Source organism: Morchella importuna (assembly GCF_003444635.1).
Source record: "Morchella importuna strain M04M26 chromosome Unknown Morimp01GS012, whole genome shotgun sequence".
In the NCBI taxonomy this organism is placed as follows: domain Eukaryota; kingdom Fungi; phylum Ascomycota; class Pezizomycetes; order Pezizales; family Morchellaceae; genus Morchella; species Morchella importuna.
In genome coordinates, this window is record NW_025763409.1 from 324,260 (window position 1) to 344,010 (window position 19,751).

Consider the following 19,751-nt stretch of genomic DNA (forward strand, 5'->3'; position numbering starts at 1 on the left):
CAGAAACTGGATGAGAGTTTGGCGAAGTGGGGTGACTTAATGCGAGTATTCATACTGAAGAAGATATATCTTCCAAACTGGTAAGAAACCATTTTCCCATAGAAGGACAATGAAGGCTGTACCTATGCAGTCCTTTCAAACTTATTTGTAGGCAGCAGTGCACAAATGGACCATAATAAAGCCGGATAATTAAGGTTATTTATAATATCATTTTGATCATTGATGTTTACATCGTATATCAAACTTACTACATCGTACGTGAGATTTCACCAATTTTACGCGCAATGAAAAGCTAAAAATCTTAACAAAGGAAAGAAATAATTTGTCATGTGTGCAAGTAGTTAAATAGTTAGAAAGAAAAAGAAAGAAAAAAGATGTGACAAAACCCCACTCCGGCCCCCCAACTCACAAACACCATAAATACAAATTTTTAATAACCACAAACGTTAATAGAAATCGAAAACTAGAGAATTAACGAAAGGTAAAGAATGAATACGTCAGTGAAACTGCGTCTAAAATCACCTATTATACCTCCAATGCTTATTGGCCTCCAAGAACCTATCCGCCCTTTTCTCAAACGCTACTGCCGCCTTATACAGATAATCCTCAGCGCTTATGTCCGTTGTAATATGTTTCGCAATCAACATTTTAGCGTCTGCGCCCCTCTCCCAAGTCTCTTCACCGTCATTCCACCCAATCTTCACATAAATTCTTAGCGAGTTTTTACCCCTGAGCACCTCTGGTCCCCTGTCATCATCTCTAAACGCCACTCCGTACACCTTTGTCGCCTTCCACTTAGATTTGCTTCCTCTGGGCTTGATCTCGGGGAGATCCTGGGGAATCGAGTAGGTACAGCCCTTGGATGGCTGGACGCGCCATTTGCAGTGTTTTGCAGGACCGATGGACACAATTATCCTCTTACCACCACCCCAAGGTACGCTGGCGTCGCATTTCCCAGTTACTTTGGGGTGTTGCAGTCGGGAATGAGGGGTTCCTCGCCGCTGCTATCGGCCCTGGAGTATGACTTGGCTTCGTATTCTTGTTCTTCCTCTTCCTCTTCCTCCTCATCGGACAACTCGTCCGAGTCCGTTTCACTAGGAGTGTCCTCGTCGGTGTAGCATGTGTCTTCGGAGAAGATTGATGCTCGCTCAGAATCTGAGCCAGAGTCAGACTCAAAGTCTGAACTGGCCTCGGAGGAGTCGTAGTTGGAGAGAGAGGGGTAGGGCACATCACCACCACGGGTAGTAAACATCTCTTCGGTCAGTGTGGTGCAGATTCTTCTGACAATGATGGAGCCCTCCTCAGAGCTATCACTAGGCGTTGATATCTCTTCGGTAGTCTCGACTTCAAGACATCGGCGACGATATCCGATACTGGCTGTGGGTGAAGGTTCGCGGGATACTGTAGATACAGACATCGCCCTTGATATTAAGGCATGGGCCTTAGCGGGCGTAGCTGATGATTTTCGAGATGATGGTCTTAGTACTGGAGTGTAATATTGGGCTCGGCTGGGCGGGGGAGCACGGATCAAGGCACGATTATTGGGTTCTTCCACTTGCTCCACTTGCTCTTCTCCTTCCTCTTGCTCATCTCCCTCTTCCTCTTCCTCCTCATCTTCCTCTTCCTCCTCTTCCTTCTTGGCCGCCGGCAGGAGAAGAATCTTTGGAGAGACAGAGCGAACACGGGTCTCAGTCATCGTCTGTTCGGCCTTCGGGCTTTGTTTATCATCATTATTGGATTTGGCTATTAATATGTTAGTTTATGACTTTTATAGAGCCAGAAAGAAGTAGAAAGGAAAGAAAAAAATGGGGAAAAACGCTTCTCACCAAGATGTTTGTAGGAGGCCCTAAAGTCAGCGTTGATAGATTTTCTTGTATGGCCATTATAATCCCCGGGAATGCTCTTGACATGACCGTGCTTGCCATGACTGGAGGTGTCCTCCGCAGTTTCATCTGTGATGGCTTTGGACACGATTCGGCTTAGATTCTTGGCCATGGTTTCGCCTGAGTTGTGCCAGTTAGGTATATCTATTGGTTAGTTAGTGTATTATGGTGACTCTTTTCGAAGGAGTTTGTTCTTTCTGAGATGGTCGTGAATGTTGTAGTAGTAGCAGTAGTAGCAGTAGTAGAGGGTTGCGCCGTCTTTAAGTATTATTATTTTTTGAGTGTTTGGCGGAACACTGCCTCATTTACGTCGTTCCTGTCTCAGCCCCGTCCATACACTATCAAATGTTCTGGGTCACCCATCGGGGCTGTTTCTTTGGGCTGGAACGACTCATGTATGAAACCAGGTAATTTAACCAGTATTACACCAATCCCAGCTGGCAATTCATTTCTTGTCACATACGTGACAAGAACTTAGAAAGATTAGATTATTAAACACACGGTTAGCCAAGTACCTACTTGCTTTCTGCCGAACGTTCCCAGTATGCACCTATATGTATCTATTTATCTTCCCAATGGAGAGGTATTCAGCATAGGTGACTTACCTACCAACTCAAGTCCCAAGATTTTCTAGGCATCCATGAAGAAGGGAAGGAGGGGCCAAGTGACCAAACGATGAAGGCAGTGCCCCTTCAGACATACATTGCTTTTGGCATTGTTAATAACTAATGGGTACTGAAAAGATAACCGGAGTAGATTCTTCTTTGCCCAATAGAAATGAGCCGAGACGTGTGCCAACATGCGGCACAGACGCATGGGTTTTGAGATATAAAAAGACGATCGCAGCTGTGTGGTGGGTATGTATCCTTGTTATGAATTCTTCTGGGCATGCACCTGGTTGATGTAAGCGCATAGCACCTTAGACGAACAACTGTATCCTGTGACCTCTCCCGACTAAAGCTCTTTACTGGCCCATAAAATGTAACGGTTTTGATTGCCGGGTTACCAGCGTGACATGACAATCCGATAATTTAGGTAAAGGGACAGGATAATGCCTTACACAAGGCCGGCAAAGTCATGTCCTGCGAGCAGCGAGGCAGGTACCAAAGGTATTAAGTAATTCCCAAACTGCAATCTGTAGACTTAAAATTAAGCATCTTAGCTCAAAGCAGTGTCTACAAGCTTCAGGACCCTATGCTCTATCGACGTCGTGGGGATTTTAGGTGCTGCGGAACGGGCCGTGGGGCGGTGCACTAAGCGAGGCGCTAGCTATTCCCATTTTGTAAATGCGCGATAGTTAGGGTTTGGGGTAGGCGAGGCAGGTACCGTAGCGCCGAGCGGACAAGCCATGTCCTATTCTGTATGTATTTAAACGTGAGGATGTGTTATAAGATCGTGTGCACATTTAGTTTGCCTGATTTCCCACATATATCTAGATCTGTTTCGATTAAAACGGTCTCTCCGCGCTTATCAAAACACCTTACTTAACTGGCAAACTTCCACAATTGCAAACATCTCCACTTTCCTAGTGTATCCTGAGGTGAGCCTCCGCACTCACTCCTCGTTTCATGATCCAGTGGAGAACTTGATGCCACCCGTCGAACATTCCAAGTCATACAGCAGGGCCTCTGGAAGGTTTGTGATTGACATGATATTGATATTGGCGAGATATTGGTTTTGATGACGCATTTGCAAGCCTTATCATTCGCTGCGAGCGGGTAAGTAACTCTTTATTTTTAGAGCACGATTCGGTTGCTATCATTATTGGTCGAAGAATCTTTTATTGACCTGGTTGTCAGTAGTGTCAAGACTTCGCTCTATCTTGGCTGGACCTGGATCTCTAACCTTATGAGAGACACTATGATTTATAGATGAAGCGGGAATTATCATCATATCTCAGCCCTTGCAGTAACCCTAAGAAGTCTTCAGGCCCGACAGATAGGTTTCAACCTAAGACTAGTCTTTTTGTAGCAAGTATTATAGGCCTTATAACAGCTAATATAGCTTTATGGTGCTAATGTTCCAGGCCAAGAGGCCGCCCTCAGAGCCATCATTGGCTGTGTCCCATACATTCAACTGTATTCTAATTGACTGATGTGCAGTAGGCTTGTGTACTCCCATTTTAGTGTTTTCAATTGCGGCACTACGGGACATGGAAGTACCGAGATCTATAGAATCTTTTCGTGAGATTTAATCTAGCGTGAAAGAAGGTTTCGTTTGACGGCTACTCCGCCGTTCGACTACCAAGAAATCAGCACCTGACGAAAATCTCAGAATGAGCGGCTGCAGCCGTATCTCGAAAGGTTCCAGACCTATCACAAACAGACATGAGGGATATCAGCTTTCGGTAAGTAAGTGTCTGCGTCAATGGTTCTACTAATAGTAACTGACGCATTTAATGAAACTTCCACAATTTAGGCTTGCTGAAGGAAGATCTACACTTATAGTTAGACGATTATTGAATTGTCAAAACGAGACAATTGTGGAAATCAGAGTGGGCTAAGAGGAGGCTATGGGAGAACAACTACAAGGAAAGGACATTGGGAGAGTCTAGAGTAGAGTAGTTGGAGGAAAGGGGCTGGAGCGAGGTGCACCTTCACTATCATAGCACACATAGCACCATTTTTGGTACTCGTGACGATGGAGCAGCGTCTAGGCAAGGCATCTCTGGTGGCGGACGATACCAGTCGGGGGTGGTGATAGTACGATTGATTTTGAACCATTATTAGAAAATTTTGGCTCTCTAATGAAATCATGCTTTTGGCTATTCGTTCCGAAGAACTGACCCACAATCAATATCGTATTTAGCTGCATGAGAAACCTTAGTACTATTAAAACCGTACCTTTCAGAAAGAATTAAGGCATACCACTTTATGCCCAGGCTTGATTGGCAAGCCTCATAAATCATGAGATGATTACCGCCCAGGAAACCTGATCGGATTGTGTTTGATGTCAGAAATTGGGTTCGATCAAATAATGGTGCACACTAGACAGTGATGAACAGCAGTTATGGATGAATTATCATGATGATGGTCCATGAAGTTGATGGTGATGGTGGCAGTGATGGTGGTGGTGTTTGTTCTGCCCCGCTCAAGGCCACGAGGCAGACTTTGTTAGTGCCACGAGGCATACTGATGCAACCAGCTCATGACGCTAACGCATCTAAATTACCCCGATCTTATCTAACCACACACACACATGCATTTATCAGGGCTCTCTTTCACCACTGACTAATTGTGTAAGTCCAAACAGATGAGGGGACAAGTACCGATAGTCCAGCAGCCACCTTCGTGGAAGACAGGGGGAGAAAGCAAACCAAGCCAGGAAGGCCTCAATTCGAACCTCGTAAAACTCATAGCGGCATAGGGACAAAGAGAGAAACTTTGAAAGGTAACGATTCTCTAATAAGCTATCCTTTGGTCTGTCGATAACGTTTTTCCTCATGATCCCCTGGTCCTCTCATGCGATTCCAAAAGCCGCAGAAAATCCAAGTATGATATTGGCCAAGATTGATTCAGATTGAATAATTAATAAGGAGTTGTTCACATTATCCACCACGTGAACGAGTAAGGAGGGGCATCATTTCGTTGTCAGATTAAGAGCCACTCTCGGGAGCGGCGCCAGGACATCAGCTCTTTTATTTACTTCTGAGTCATCTCACTCTGGTGGTTAATTAAACCAATACGATATTTTTTTAATAGCCCATCGCATAACGTGATGATTTCCACCTGGACTTAGGGATGCAAACACCACATTAATTGAACAGATTTACAACTCTTCATTCCTTCGGAGCTGATCTCTGCGGTGATCTCGTGTGGACCTTTAAGATGCATGAGATCGCGAACAGTTTCCTTCCTACAGTTCTGCGTAGCAACTAGTCTCGTCTCGCTCATTATAATACAGCGAGTGAGTAGTCATGAGCCAAGCCTTGACGAAACTCTTTGCGAAGTGAAGTTTTATCTGCGTCTTGATCCATCTTTAGAGGTTTAACTTGTGGAGCAACTGAATCTGCGGGCTTGAGGCGGGGAAAACCCCCCAACAACTTAAAAAAAAACTGTAAGCTCTAGTACGGTCATGGTGAAGGTAGGGTTAGGGAATTCTGCGGTTTGCGATGTAGAAAATGAGTGCTTGACGAGGAGATGTGGCTTTTTCTCGCCCAACCTCGTTTTATACCAGTGCTCATCTTCATTGCACAACGAAAAGGTGAGAAACGATTGGCTTGAGCTTCCAGAGCTTGCTAACCTCATCTAGTCTTGGCGGAGTGTGTTTACATATGTCGGGTATCAAAAATAACCGATCACTAGCACCCTCGTGAGACTCATAGCAACCAAAACCGACCTGCGAAGAAACCTCACATCGAGACTTTCGAGGTCAGAAGGGTAATTCCATTCCCCCCAAGCACCTAACTCCGTTTAGGAGACTTTAAATTACTCAATTGCTCTCCTGGTTGTTGAGTTATTCTGACCTGAAGTGATTTCGATGTTGTCGTGAGGTGATCGGTTATTTTGATACCCGACAATACATACCATGCCAAGACAGCCGGGTAACAGATGTCGCAGCTCCTCATCACTTTCAACCCACCCACACCATCTCACCATGATTACCAGATCTCATCCCCGATGTCAACACCCTGCCTCCCTCTCTATCCCCATCGTCATACAAGCCCACCAAACCCATCACCGCTCATACTCTTGATCTTATGGGCCCTCAGTCGCTCAACTCGCGTAAGTTTGCTATCCCCACGCCTCTTAAGGCATCGTCATCGCCCCCCTGAGCACGCGTAGGCAACAACACCAGAGCTTTACCGAATAATTTTTCGCCGTGTTCGGGTAACTTCCCGCATAGCCAGCGCTAGAACCTGGGTTGAATAAGTTTTCCCTAGTGTTCAGGTAACTTCCTGCTAGCCAGCGCTGGGACCGGGACTTAATGTCGTATTGCTCGTGTGGTGTTGTTCGTCTTCGCGTGTGTATGTTCTTACCCCCCCCCCCCCCTCTCTCCCTATAGGGGCTACTAACCGGCGCTTCTGCACCCTGAGTCCGAGCATAGATGAAACTCCGCCTCCGGGGGTGATGGGGGTGATGATCCATGTTGGTCTGCTTGGTTCTGTTATTGGTGCTTGCAGACGTCCTAGGCGCCGATAGGTTGGGTTTTTCTTTAACGTAATGAGATGAGGTGAGGTTTCAGCCCCTATCGCGCGTATACGGCTTGCGGTAAGATTATTGTAGAAATATGGGAGGAGTCCTATTGGCTTGCCCAGCCACAGAAACCCTGTTTTTAGACCCTTGCCCCTACAATAATTTTACCTCTCGCTGTAGAGCCCCTGCTAACATGCTAGAATCAGGTAAAAGGAGAGCATGGAGTGGTGGTGAGTTGAGCATCGTTGTTCATTTTCATCATTCCACATGAATGCTATAGCTATGATTTGAAAAACAATCTTTGTAGCACCAATGGGCAGAGGGATTTTATTCCGTTGGCTTCAGGGCTTTGAGTTTGCATGGGCTTGGGATTTTTTTCAATAGCTTCTCATCTACTTGTACAACAGACTCGTTGCGAAAATATATTTATTATAAAGATTCAGATTTCTAAGGAGAGATTTATAGTCTAGTTGTCCGCCCTGCATTTCTACACCTAAGATCTACGAATAGGCTCTTATGGAGGGAATAAACAGCGCTGCAAGAGCTTCTCCGCCAGCTTTGGGGGCCTTTATAAATATCGACTAAACGACAACGGAGTCCTGCAGTCCTGGGCTGGGGATGGAACCAGAAGTGGATAAGTGGAGTGCAAAGCGGAAGTGCAGGAGCAACCGTAAAAGGACAGGGTCAACATGTTGGACACTAGAAAATGAGGACAAGATGAGTTTTGGGAGAGAAGATGGAGGGACCATTTGGTACTCCTATATACAGCACCACCACTCGGACGTTTTCAAACCTGGCCGAGAACACTGCATGTGCGCTTTTTCTTTCTCTTTTAGGCTGTAGCATGGGGGCGAAGGAGAGGGAGTGTATACATGGTTGTCCCGAGGGCGGTGAAAACTCCGGCATCAGCGTCTCTGCGTAAAAAATTAGAATAGGGGAGGGCCAGCGGTTCTGTCATATCGAGGAGTGGTGGAATGTGAGAGATTTTTCAAGGCCGTTGGTTGGATTGCGCAGACTTATGGAATGGGTCTGGAAAGTCGTTTTGGGGGCGGCATAAGCTTTGTATCTCATGGATGGAGATGCCAGTGGTCCTAGTCAACAAAAACCCAAAGCTCAATCAACGATAGAGTCATGACACGATTGAAAATGTCTTCCGGTGATGGTCGGCATAAGGTTCCGCAGCACAGCTAAGATTGCCAGGGTACAAGAGGATGGAGACTGAACTAGTAGCTCACACTTCTCTGGGAATGTCCCTCTCTTTCTCTAGTGGTCACTGTGGTAGATGTGTGGTCCTGCTCACAATTATTTATGGAAACGACTGCGGATTGGCGGAGATATGACTCTTCCGGGTAGGGAGAAGAAAGTGTCCACGCAAAGGGAAGGTACTCTCTACAACTAGGCAGGCGAAGAAGAAAAAATACATACCACCCGTCCTAGCACTGCTAGGCGGAGAGGAGGGGGCTCTGTGTTGATTGGCACTTCTCGTCGGCCGGATGTTGAGCTTAATTCCGAGACCTACATCGAACTCCAAAAGCCAAGCAAGTTATCGGGAGCAATCCTATCGTTTTCCCTGTGACGTGTTTGTCATAGTTTGTGTGGTGGCGATAACATATTTGGGAAGGTCTTTTTCCCGTGTAGTACAACATGACTGGGGAATGATGGAGAGCTGGCCTGCTAGATGATGCAAAATTTCTCCTTCCAAGTAACCTCAAACTAGTAATTTCGGGCTACAAATTTACATAATTAATTCCCAATCCTGCCTTATCTTTAATTGTGAAACATACAGTCCTTACACGGAATGACACAGTGATACCAGTTGCCCACACTAAACTACTTGCTCAAGCCAACAGTGCATAATCATGTATTATCACTCGCTACTAAATCACCAGTGGTTCCTATCTAGCGCCGGACCCTAGCATATGCGTAGGCGCGGTAAACGCCGTCGACTTCCTCTGAGGGCACATAGGTCAATTCGCCTCTGCTAGGCGTGAGAGGAGGCGGGCTACGAAACATCTCGGTGATACTCCTAGTTCGCGGGTTTCTTCGAGTCAATGACTAGCGCTTGGTGGCAAATTGACTAGTGACTGTAGGCGAATGTTTCATGTGCCGGTGTGATGTAGGCTGGTCTGCATGGGTTTGATGTTTGACATGTGTCTTTTCGGAGGGATGGAGTATCGATTGTCTACCCCAAACATGCGCGAAAGTGATGCCTCCAGTCTGCGCCATCCCATCGAATCATCAGTTATCACTCGATGTAAATTATTGACAGAATTTCCCTATTTACTTGTCAGCTGAAATTTTGCAATAGTTTCCACCGCCCCATCCCTTTTAAAGAATCCAATGACAAAGACTTGCGCCTGCGGTATCTGTATATAGTTAGTGCCAAGAGGAGGGATAGCATACTTTCGCTCCTCGATGCGGGTAGATCTAAACAGTAAACACCACCGAGGCTGGTTGGAGCTTTGCAAAGGGCGATAGAGGACGAAATCAAAAGCGCTCCGAAAATTCGCGTGAGATCTGCGCGAGGAAGACATTTCCAATGGCGCCAGCGCATTCGAGTCATAGGCTATCACTCGAGGGTAAAATTGATACGGTTTTATAGTTGCCTGTCAGCGGAACTGTTTTTTTAATAGTCTTGAACCCTAATGATAGCAGCCTTCCTCCAATATTTCCTAGGAGGACCTGTAGTCAACTGAGAAAGGGAGGGTTGGGGTCGACGTCGGGGAGCCGCTTACCACCTTAGAGGCCTTTCACATACACAAACCCTCGCTGACAAAAAACTAGGGAGGCTCTGCCGATCGCTTGTATCGAGTGGCGATCGGTGATTGACAGCAAACACAACTGTAGCAGGCGAAGAATGTTTTATACGCAAATTATTTATGTTTTGAAGGTTCTTATGAAATGTGGTGTTGAAATAGGCTTCGTCTTGACACCTACTAAACACCAAGTCCCTTCAGGTCTGCATGCAATCAATGAATTAAACAAAAACACCAAGTTCCCCCCCCTCTAGCGTCAACTTTCCGGCGCTAATCCCCACAACTACCACCCCACTACAATCACAACCACACACACACTAACTCACTCACCAACAGAAAGAGCCTCTTTCACAATCACAGCCGACCTCCCCCAAGCTGACCCTACCAACGCAAACTCGTCTCCCCCTCCTACTCGCCGCCTCACCCCGCCGTCCGATCGCGCACTCGGAGGAACGCGCAGACGACCACCCTCCCCACCACTGCTATACTGCGCCTAACCCGAGCAACCCGGGCGACTCCATGTTGCAGAATAAAGTCATGGCCGACCCCTAGAAACCGAGTAGATAGGCCATTGGCCAGCATTGCCACAAGTGGCCAGGAAGCAAAAGTTGAAAGGGCAGGATGCTAGTGACGGGCCGATAGGACATGACGGGAGCAGAGGAAGAGGAAGATAGTAGAAGGAGCTTCTACCGTCGAAAAAAGACTATTTCAAAACAATTACTAACAGAACCTGGGGAGGTTCTTGCGGATTTTAGTAGCGAGTGATAATCTGTGACCCGCTGCAGAGATTACTAATATTCCCGTGGAGAGAAGCCTCTATCCCCCTCTTCTAGCCAGCGCACACGCGCCTAACAGCTGGTACGTCGGGTTGGCCTGTAGATGAAAGTACAGCCGACCGTGTATCTCCCGCAGCTAACTACAGTACAGCTACTCTGAACTATGGAGTCCAATTAAGATTGAGGGGGCGGATGTTTACTCTGCTATGGACGGGGAGACCTCAAAAGCCTTAGAAGGTTATGCATAGGCTTTTGCCAAGTCATTGTGGGGACGGTGGAGGGGTCTTTAAGAGATCTACAAAAATGGAACCAACGGACAGGGGGGGAGGGGCGGTTCTGTCAAGCCTCATATCGAGTAATAGTTTGTAATTTGTGACTGCAAACCTGGTAGTATTCGCTGGGATGAGCGGGTGTGCAGTAGTAGAGTAGGGACGGCGAAAGCGATTTGCCTCTACAATGCTAGATGAAATTTCGGGGAGAACGTTGTGTCCTAGCCTGGGTGGTTGAGGTGCAGGTTGTGTAGTCGTCTCCAGTTTGTTTTGTCGAGGCTCGGTCCGAAGTAGCCAAAGGTCGCAAGAAATATTTATTTTTAGACATCCATCGCGCCCATTTTCTACAATAGATGGAAGTATGTATTTACTTGTATCTCTCGTGGTTGTGGCGATGTGGGACTTAGGATAACACAAGGACAAGTAGCGTCGACTGGTAGTCGCATCGTAGCGCGACCATCACGAAGGATCCGAGGAAAGAGCTGACTTATTTTAAAAATTTGCTTTCTAGTGTGTCAAGTAAGGTCGTATTTTTTTGTCGTTGTGCACGCATGTCATAGTAAGTATTCGAGGGCCGGGTCATGGTAGAGGGAAGCACACTACTGGCGCTAGTACACTAAGGGTTTATAACAGAATTAGAAAAATAATGTGCAACAACCACTTCCTATGGCCTAATCAGCTGAAGTGTCGCCCAGAGGGGCCGAGGTCGATAGTTCGAACCTCCCAGACTTGGTGGGAAAACATACACTGTGTGACTGGGTAAAGGAGCAGACCGGGTCGGCTCTCCTTTTTGCTGCCTTCTAGGTTAAGCCTTTGGAGCGGGACTTTTTTATTTCCTTTTCTTTTTCTTCTTTCGTTTACTGTTCTTTGAATTTCGTCTACACACCTCCCGGCTTCTAGCCCGTGTAGAAGAACTATAGGCTGATATATAAAGCGCGCTCTTCGTGGCGACTGTTTTGTGTAGGGGTGTTTCTTATTCTTTTTTTTGTAACTACCGGTAGGCGCATCATGGCTAAAAGTGATAGATAGCTTTAGTTGGGCTGGACTGTATGCCGCGGTGTATTTGTGTGAAGAAAGTGCGAAGAAGAGCACATAGTTTGTAATCATACGATATCACTCGATTCGCTGCCAAGGAACTAGCGACGGTGGCGTAGGACCTACTCGGGGCAGGTAAGAAGAACCTCTGATTCGCGGCTGGCGAAAAGCTACACTAAATTGAGCACCTGCTTGCAGCTTGCATTTTCAGGTTCTTATTGCCTGCCCCGAGTACATACTTGGGGCAGGTAAAAAAGTACCGGACAATGCAGATTTTTGGTTCACCAATGGGCGCGCGTGCTAGGCGTGAACTACTGCAAAAAAAGCCCAGAGACAAAACTTGCATTGTCCGGTACTTTTTGCCTGCCCCGAGTACATGTAGGTACATATGTACCTACATGTACTTAGTACACACTAAAAAACTCTAGTACACTGATGCATTTTCCTTTACTTACAAACCCCAAACAGGTAGGTGTAGCTTTTGTCCGAGGATGGGGTGTGGTGCTGATTGTGGGGTGGGGTGGTGAGGATAACAGATCTGAAAGAATGTCGAGCATAGATTATGTAGTAAGAAACATCGAGGAGGTGTTCAAACTTTGTTCGAACGTCCGAGTGGACCACACATATTTTGCAGAGCTTAGCGGGGTTAGGGTGGTCTGTATAAAAGGATCTGTAGATATTGATAGGCCCCACCCCTCCCCCGCTCAGCAGGTATTTCGTCCCTACCTCCTCTGTCTCTGACCCCGAAGAAGTAATGCGGGATTCGGCATAACTCTAGAGTGACTATGATCGATAACTCTAGATTCAAGCCCAGGCTAGGAAAACTCTAGTTCGTGTTTTCTGTCCCTCTATCGCAGATAGCCGCAGAGCACAGCTGTGCTCTGAAACACACGACGTAAGATGACACAGTTCTCTACATATGGTCCAAAACAGAAAGTCTACTCGGCCTCACGCCAGAGCACAAACTTGAAGACATCGGGCAAAGCGTTATATGGCAAAAAGATTATAAAAATGTTATAATGGGTTAAGGTTTTAGCTTTAGTAACGCTTCATGTTACATTATGTTTTTTTAACCGTTTTTGGAATAAACCCTCTGCGGAAGAGACGGGGACCCAGGGAGTAGAAGTACGTTTGTGTGCACGGATTTTACTGTTGTTACGTACCGACCCCAAAGTACCTGAGAGGATTTGCCCAAGTATCCTGAACCATAACTCAGGTGGTCATGATTGGAAACACAAGGTTAAGGTGAGATGAGGCTTTGGTTGGATTCTGAATCATCGTGTCCAAAGAAGTAAAACCCTGCTATTCCTGTCTACTTCAATCCTTGAGACGTATTTTCGAGTTAATATACCTTCCATATATCTCTACACATTAATAAAAAACATATATAAGGAGCTCGGGTTGCGCTTCACCTTTGTATTTAAGGCTTCTGCTATATCTTTCTATCGGCGGGGACTCAAGATGTCGACCATATATTCGTTAATTGACTTAACTCTCGGCCACTTGTGTTTGAGGAATCAATCCCTCTTATCTTAAACGACATTTCCCTTTAACCTCTACCTTTCATTCTAGATCTGCTTTTCCCTCGATGAGAATCATCAGGCATCAACCATTTTTTCCCGAAGAAATCCGACAACTTGCCTCCATGACCCTCCGGATGTTGCATACAAAGAAAAGAAAAATATACTCGTAGACACACATGATACAAAGTTCAGGAAAAGGAGGTCAAAAAAAAATCCCATTCTAAAGTCCAGGGCAGCAAAAAAGGAGAGCCGACCCGGTCTGCTCCTTTACCCAGTCACACAGTGTATGTTTTCCCACCAAGTCTGGGAGGTTCGAACTATCGACCTCGGCCCCTCTGGGCGACACTTCAGCTGATTAGGCCATTGGAAGTGGTTGTTGCACATTATTTTTCTAATTCTCCCAAAAACCCTTGCCGCTAGTGCATCGGTAGAGTGGTTCCTTTCCCCTCCTCCATCTGTCATCATGACCCCCCGAATAGAATGTAGCCGTCTACTTGATCTATAGCCTAGCACTCTGGTAATCGTTTTCTGTTTCTACGACTGTGATCTATACACTTATGAGGGAGAGAGTCCAGCGACGCTTTCGGTTACGGGACTCGTGGGGTTACAGGCGGGCTCGAATGAACCGTGGGAACAGGGTGATGGAGAGAGCATCGGTTGATTGGGCTGCACTGGATGTGTATTTGTGACTTTTGCGGCGAGAGATGGGAGATGACCTCTTGGTGGGGGTTTTTACCCCACACTCTATCTCTGCGAGATAAAATCTGGGCGTTCTGCTTGAGCTCTTGGGTCGACGCGGTGGGGTGACTCTGGGTACTAGTAGGGGATTCGGAAGAAGCAAGACGACGATTGGCCCTTATTCCTGGAATGGTTCGCATGTAGCCACGGTTTCAGACATCCCCTCGTCGATTCATCTTGGTTGTGTCCTCGTGGCGTTCCCGAAATTATAGGATTACGAGAAACGAGTGATATATCATGATCGCATCATTTTGTGAAGACAACCCCACCAACCCCATCAACAACGACAGACACCACCACCACCGCCACCACCACCATCGCAAGAAGACAACGAAAAAACCCTCAAATACTCTCTTTGGATAATCCCCTATGCGCACAACGCAAATTTCTCAGCCAGGATTTATCTCGAGTTCCTAAAGTGCATAACGACATCACACCGGTCACGAAACCCCCGACTTTTATCGGTTCTCAACTATTTGACACGAGAGGAAGAGAGCACATACATAGCTGATCTCCTATGCGCCCCGCATACACAAAGCGGGTGGCCCGCGCGCAGCAGTGGGTCGCTGCATGAGAAGTGTATTTAAATACATACCATACTGATCTTCTGCCGCCCACAGCTTCGTATGTTCTGAGGGAGAGGGGAATTCTAAAAGAGAGTGTTAAGTGTGGCTGGCCGAACCATGTAGACAGCTTACATGGAGCTCATACGGACCCACTTTTTTACGCGGCGAGGCAGCTCATTGGGGCATCATTTTCACTGTTGCGGGCTGGGTAAACTTGCTCAAGCCAATACACGGAAACGAACTCTGTGTTTGGGATTGCGTTGAGCTATATGGGATTTGTGGATTTACTAGCTATAGCTTGTCTATGGTAACTACTATAATGGGCTAGCGGTGTACGCAGAAACGCGAGAAAGACAGGGGACCGGGTAGAAGTCAGGGCAGTATCAATAATAGTGGGATATAAATTCGTGCGACTACAGATTAACCTACTAATTATTAGGTATTCCACCGCATGGAACTTAGCTTTTCTTTATGTGCCTTCCCCTACGATACGCCCTGCCCTAGGCCTCCATCTCAAAGCAGCCGATTCCTAAAAATTCCACGATATTGTGCAACGTATTTCGGGCAGAAACGGTATTTAACATCGGACCTGCATGTCCATGTCAACATTCCAGACATTCCACATGCCCACCGATACCATATTCCAGCCACGTTATCCCCAACCCAATCCTTAAAGTTGTTTAAGCGAGCTGGACCCTTCTTTCCTGGGCCTGTTGTTCATATCTAGTGGAATAGGTGTTAGACACATTGCGACGATTACGTAGTTGTAACCAGTTAAGTATATGTGTTAGTTTTGAGATCCTATAAAGTTAAGTTGCGGCGTCGACTTAATCGTTATAACCATCACACTCATCTTCCTTCACTCAATATTAAGAGCTAGATTTTAGATAGCAAGACACCGATCACCAACCGTCCATATGCGTTATCAGAGGAAGTGACTCGCTATGTCTTGGCACCATTCCGAATTCCCCAAGCCTCCGCTTGCGGGAGATATGCAAGCCACCCGAAATACTGAAGAAACAAACATTTAGCCACCCGAATAATGGGGAGGTAAACATTCTGCACCATAGGCGGGGGTGGCTACTTAAGTAGTATTGTGTCCACACTCTGTCTAAACTGGAGGTGGGGGAATTGGTGGGGTGCATTGGTAGGGTTGGATCTTTTTCTTTGTATTGTTCCTGGCATTCCAGATATATTGGCGAATGGAATGCTGAATACCTCAACCGCCCAACCTCCAGCATGCGTGATTCAGCCACCAGTTTAGTTAGAGCGTAGAACTAGTTTTTGGAATAGGAATTAAATATCCCAGTTGCCCCCCGGGGTCTGTCTGTTCTCAAGAATTAGTCAAAACCAAGGACGAACGAAAGACTAACCCCACAGTCCCTGCAACACTACGATACTAACCCAAAAATCCACAGCAGCAATGAGCCGACACCGCATCCTCCTCATCGTCAAGGTCTGCGTCGCCTTCCTCATCCCACCCGCCCTCTATTCCCTTGCGGTGCCCATCTACCTCCTCGCCACCCACAAGCTCGACGCCATGACAAAGTCCAACAGCATCCTCCTGCTCACAACAGTACATCTCCCATACCATATGCCTCAAATTCACCATCCTAACTAACAAACTTGCAGTCAGTACTGTCACTCCTGTTCCTCTTCTGCTGGAGCTTCGCGCGCAGCAACGGGCCTATACGGCCCCCCTCCACGGGCAAAAAAGTAACCTTCCTCTTCAGCCTGCTCAGCACCACCTTCTGGCTCGCCTCGCTATGGACTGGCGGCGCGGTGGCCGTCGAACAACTAACCTGCCGACCCGGCGCGGCCAAAGATGCCATGTTGTGGAGCGCGGGGATGACGTGCCGGCTGCACCGCGTGGGTGTTGCGTTCTCCGCTGTTGGACTGTAAGTCTCATCATGCCACTAATACATCCGCTATTTAATTGGAGACTGTATTGGTTAACAAACCACCCTATACAGTCTGTCATCGCTCATGATACTCTCGCTCATGGTCGAGATCTCTGACCGTCCTTTTGGCGGCGTGAGCACGGAGGCCACCATCAGTTGGACTGCGGAGAAGTTCCGTGAGGCGCTGCTGGACCTGACGACGCAGGAGAATGGCGCAAACTTTGCGAAAGAGCTGTTGCAGGCGGATCGGGGGAAGACACCAAGGTCGTCGCACACACCACGGTCGAGGACGCCGCTGAGTATTACGCAGGAGTGGAATGGGGGCGGACCTGGCACTGGTGGGGAGTGAAGAGCGATGGTGTTTTCTTGGGGGAAGATTTTTGGGTTTGGTTTGAGGGAATGGGTTTTCTTTAGGAGGAGAGAGGAATGTAGCTGTAAATGTATGTAGGTAGTGCGGATTAGCGGAACGTGCCGAGACACGAGTCACGGTTCATGATTGAGATCCCTGTTTCACGTGACACGCAGAGTTGTAAGCTCAGGGTCTGATAAGCCTTATCTCTTAAACTTATTTCTCCAAGCAGTGACATGGAAAACAAAGATTGGAATCGAGATTGGCATGATGCGCGCATTGGGTTCTGTATCACCTTCGCCGGTCAAGCACGATGGTTGGCAGTGCAAGTTTCCATATCTAGACAATCTCTCCCAACCAAACCGAACAAACTGTGGAACAGCCGTACATCCGTCTCAGAGGAGGTCCCATAGCCCAAATATTATTTCTTTTTCAATTTAAAGGTTCTCTTACTTCCGCATCCGGTGCTTCCTAGCTCGTAGTCAGAAGAGGGGGGGGGGGGGAGGGTCGTGTCAAAAACATATGATGACTTGGTTCTGTGATTTGGTATTTGAGTGTGCCATCTCTAGTCAACACTGATCTATATCCTCATTGACACTCCACTCCATAAATAAAGCATCCACCCCGAGTCATAGAGAGCAGAGTTTCTATCCTATGCATCGCTTTGCTCCGGAAAGTCACCCAAACCCAATCTAACGCTACCAACCCCACGGCGAATTCCTCTCAAGGATAATTATTTTGAATTTTTTTTATTCAGCAAAAAACAGAAAATTACTCCGCGGATAGATTTTTAGCCCTCTTTCCCCACTCCACTCTACTCCACCTACTGCCCAAATCCTCCACTCTATTTACCACCAGCAGTTACGGTAGCCGCAATCGGGGGCGCGGCCGCAGAAGTGAGGTTCGCGAGCTTGTTTGAGAGGTCGATCTGGGTACGGATCGTGTTCGCCAGGTACGAGATCAAGAGGACGTCCTGGATGTGTGTGTTGAACATGCGCTCGACGTCTGATCCCGACACCTTTGGCGCCAAGGCAAGGGTGTTCATAAGGAACTTTCCGATCGCAGTGGAGCCCTCGGCTTCGCCGTCCTTTTACCGCATCGTGGTTAGCGCTGGGGTGGTAGGAGAGCGGGTTTTTTTTTTTTTTTTTTTTTTTTTTGGGGGGGACTCACAATGACTTTTGCGACGTAGTCGCTGACACGGTCGAGCATGCCGAGCACCTCCTCGATAGCCCGCTCGAGCGCGTGGATGTCTGTCATGACGCTGACGGTGCGGTCCTCGGTGTTCTTTGCGCCGGCGATGAGCTCGAGGCCGCTGCGGTCGCTGTCATTGTAGCGGATCTCGTAGGGCACGGGGACAAAGAGGCATGAGTCGGCGATGCGGTCGGGGTTGACGCCGACGGCAGAGGAGATGTAGGTCCTGATGGCAATGTCCTTACCCGGAGCGGTGGACATGGTGAGGTGCACGGCAGGGTGGGGGAAGGTACCCTCGCCGTTGGAGGCGTAGAAGTTCTGGATGAGGGCGGAGAAGGTGTTGAGCTCGGGGGAGGTAGCGTACCTAGGGTTGAGTTAGCAGGAGGAGAACGGGTGAGGGGGGCTTCGGGGGAGAGGCTACCAGCCGACCAGAACCTCCTTGGGGTTTGCCTTTAGGTGGAGACTAAGCATGGTCTTGTGGTAGTCCATATCTACTTCGACCTATATCCCAGGTGCTTCTCCGTAAGTCCTCTACTCATCCCATCCCATTCATCCTATCCCATTCATCCTATCCCATTCATCCCATCCCATCCCATCCTATGCAATCCTTGACTCCTCACGGGCACAACGTACCTGTTCCTGGCTCTCATTATGGCCAACCGCGAAGCAATTCCTGATCTCCACCTCGCTTCCATCCTCGCTCCTGACACCCAGTAGTGTTCCAATAACTCTCTCCTGGTCGGCGTTCCGTCTTAATGAGTGATCGAGGATCGAGAAGAGCGCCTATACCATCACCGACTATATCAGCAACACAGTCCCACCCACCACCCCAACTAGGAGGACAAAAAACTGACTTGCGCATGAATCTGGACGTTCAACGGGCCGGTTGTTGCGTGGGCGGGCGAGACGTTGAGAGTCGGCAGAGGCCTGGCAAGGTGGATGTATGAATCTTGGTCGGTCATGATGGGTGATGACTGGGGACTTTCCGCCGCGATCTGATGTGGGTTGGTATTTCCTGTGAGAGCGGGTTGTTTACTCTAGAGGGGTGGGTTATCGATGGCGCGGGGCAGCTTGGTCGTTGGAGCGGACGCTGCTGGCTGCAACGGACCAAAGTTTCTTTTGGGATTTGGTTTTTTCGTGGGGTGGCTTGGCAGGAGGGTAAACCCTACCTTGTCGATGTGAGGGCGAGGATGATACGGTGATCATGATAAATTCGATGCTTGACTGCAATTGACTGACTATAGTTAAATCAGTGATCACATATACTTCATATTGCTTAGCGAATACTAGAAAGACAAGATTCATACACCTCGATCCCATTGTAGACACTACCGTAAGCAAATTCCAGGAAACATGTATGGAGGTGATTGGATAATATAACATATATATACCTCTGAGCTCTTCTCGGTAATAGAGATGCTTTAAGCCTGTGCCCTCACCAAAACAGTATCTATAAATGATACTCAATGTCTCAACAAGTGATTCAGGCTGTTGAATGAACGAGTTATTTCTATCTGAGGTCTGGATTACTCTCGAAAAGATTGCTCCGGCTGGCTCTTTTTGCTCTATCGCTCAGATGATGATGAGAAGAATGATGATTGAGATTAAACGGGCTGTCGCAGCTTAACT

The 19,751-nt window shown here is 47.5% G+C and overlaps 5 protein-coding genes across 5 annotated transcripts; 2 read left to right on the forward strand and 3 right to left on the reverse strand.

Annotated features, from left to right (window-relative positions):
• Positions 1-518: 518 nt before the first annotated feature.
• On the reverse strand, positions 519-1,995 carry LAJ45_04767 (uncharacterized protein; the record flags this gene model as incomplete). The annotated part of the gene is made up of 3 exons (XM_046114343.1): positions 519-915; positions 963-1,743; positions 1,827-1,995. 3 exons carry the CDS (start codon positions 1,993-1,995, stop codon positions 519-521), a joined length of 1,347 nt encoding a protein of 448 aa, XP_045972369.1.
• Positions 1,996-2,960: 965 nt separating this feature from the next.
• LAJ45_04768 (uncharacterized protein) lies at positions 2,961-3,974 on the forward strand (the record flags this gene model as incomplete). Its single annotated transcript, XM_046114344.1, has 7 exons — positions 2,961-2,992; positions 3,066-3,131; positions 3,197-3,243; positions 3,320-3,423; positions 3,504-3,518; positions 3,755-3,857; positions 3,916-3,974. The coding sequence occupies 7 exons, from the start codon at positions 2,961-2,963 to the stop codon at positions 3,972-3,974; spliced, it is 426 nt and encodes a 141-aa protein (XP_045972370.1).
• Positions 3,975-4,107: 133 nt separating this feature from the next.
• On the reverse strand, positions 4,108-4,791 carry LAJ45_04769 (uncharacterized protein; the record flags this gene model as incomplete). The annotated part of the gene is made up of 6 exons (XM_046114345.1): positions 4,108-4,123; positions 4,196-4,224; positions 4,275-4,318; positions 4,478-4,535; positions 4,604-4,664; positions 4,727-4,791. The coding sequence occupies 6 exons, from the start codon at positions 4,789-4,791 to the stop codon at positions 4,108-4,110; spliced, it is 273 nt and encodes a 90-aa protein (XP_045972371.1).
• Positions 4,792-16,104: 11,313 nt separating this feature from the next.
• LAJ45_04770 (uncharacterized protein) lies at positions 16,105-16,931 on the forward strand (the record flags this gene model as incomplete). Its single annotated transcript, XM_046114346.1, has 3 exons — positions 16,105-16,257; positions 16,314-16,579; positions 16,655-16,931. 3 exons carry the CDS (start codon positions 16,105-16,107, stop codon positions 16,929-16,931), a joined length of 696 nt encoding a protein of 231 aa, XP_045972372.1.
• Positions 16,932-17,775: 844 nt separating this feature from the next.
• Positions 17,776-19,084, reverse strand: LAJ45_04771 (uncharacterized protein; the record flags this gene model as incomplete). Its single annotated transcript, XM_046114347.1, has 5 exons — positions 17,776-18,018; positions 18,102-18,486; positions 18,544-18,623; positions 18,756-18,905; positions 18,977-19,084. The coding sequence occupies 5 exons, from the start codon at positions 19,082-19,084 to the stop codon at positions 17,776-17,778; spliced, it is 966 nt and encodes a 321-aa protein (XP_045972373.1).
• Between the last annotated feature and the right edge of the window lie 667 nt (positions 19,085-19,751).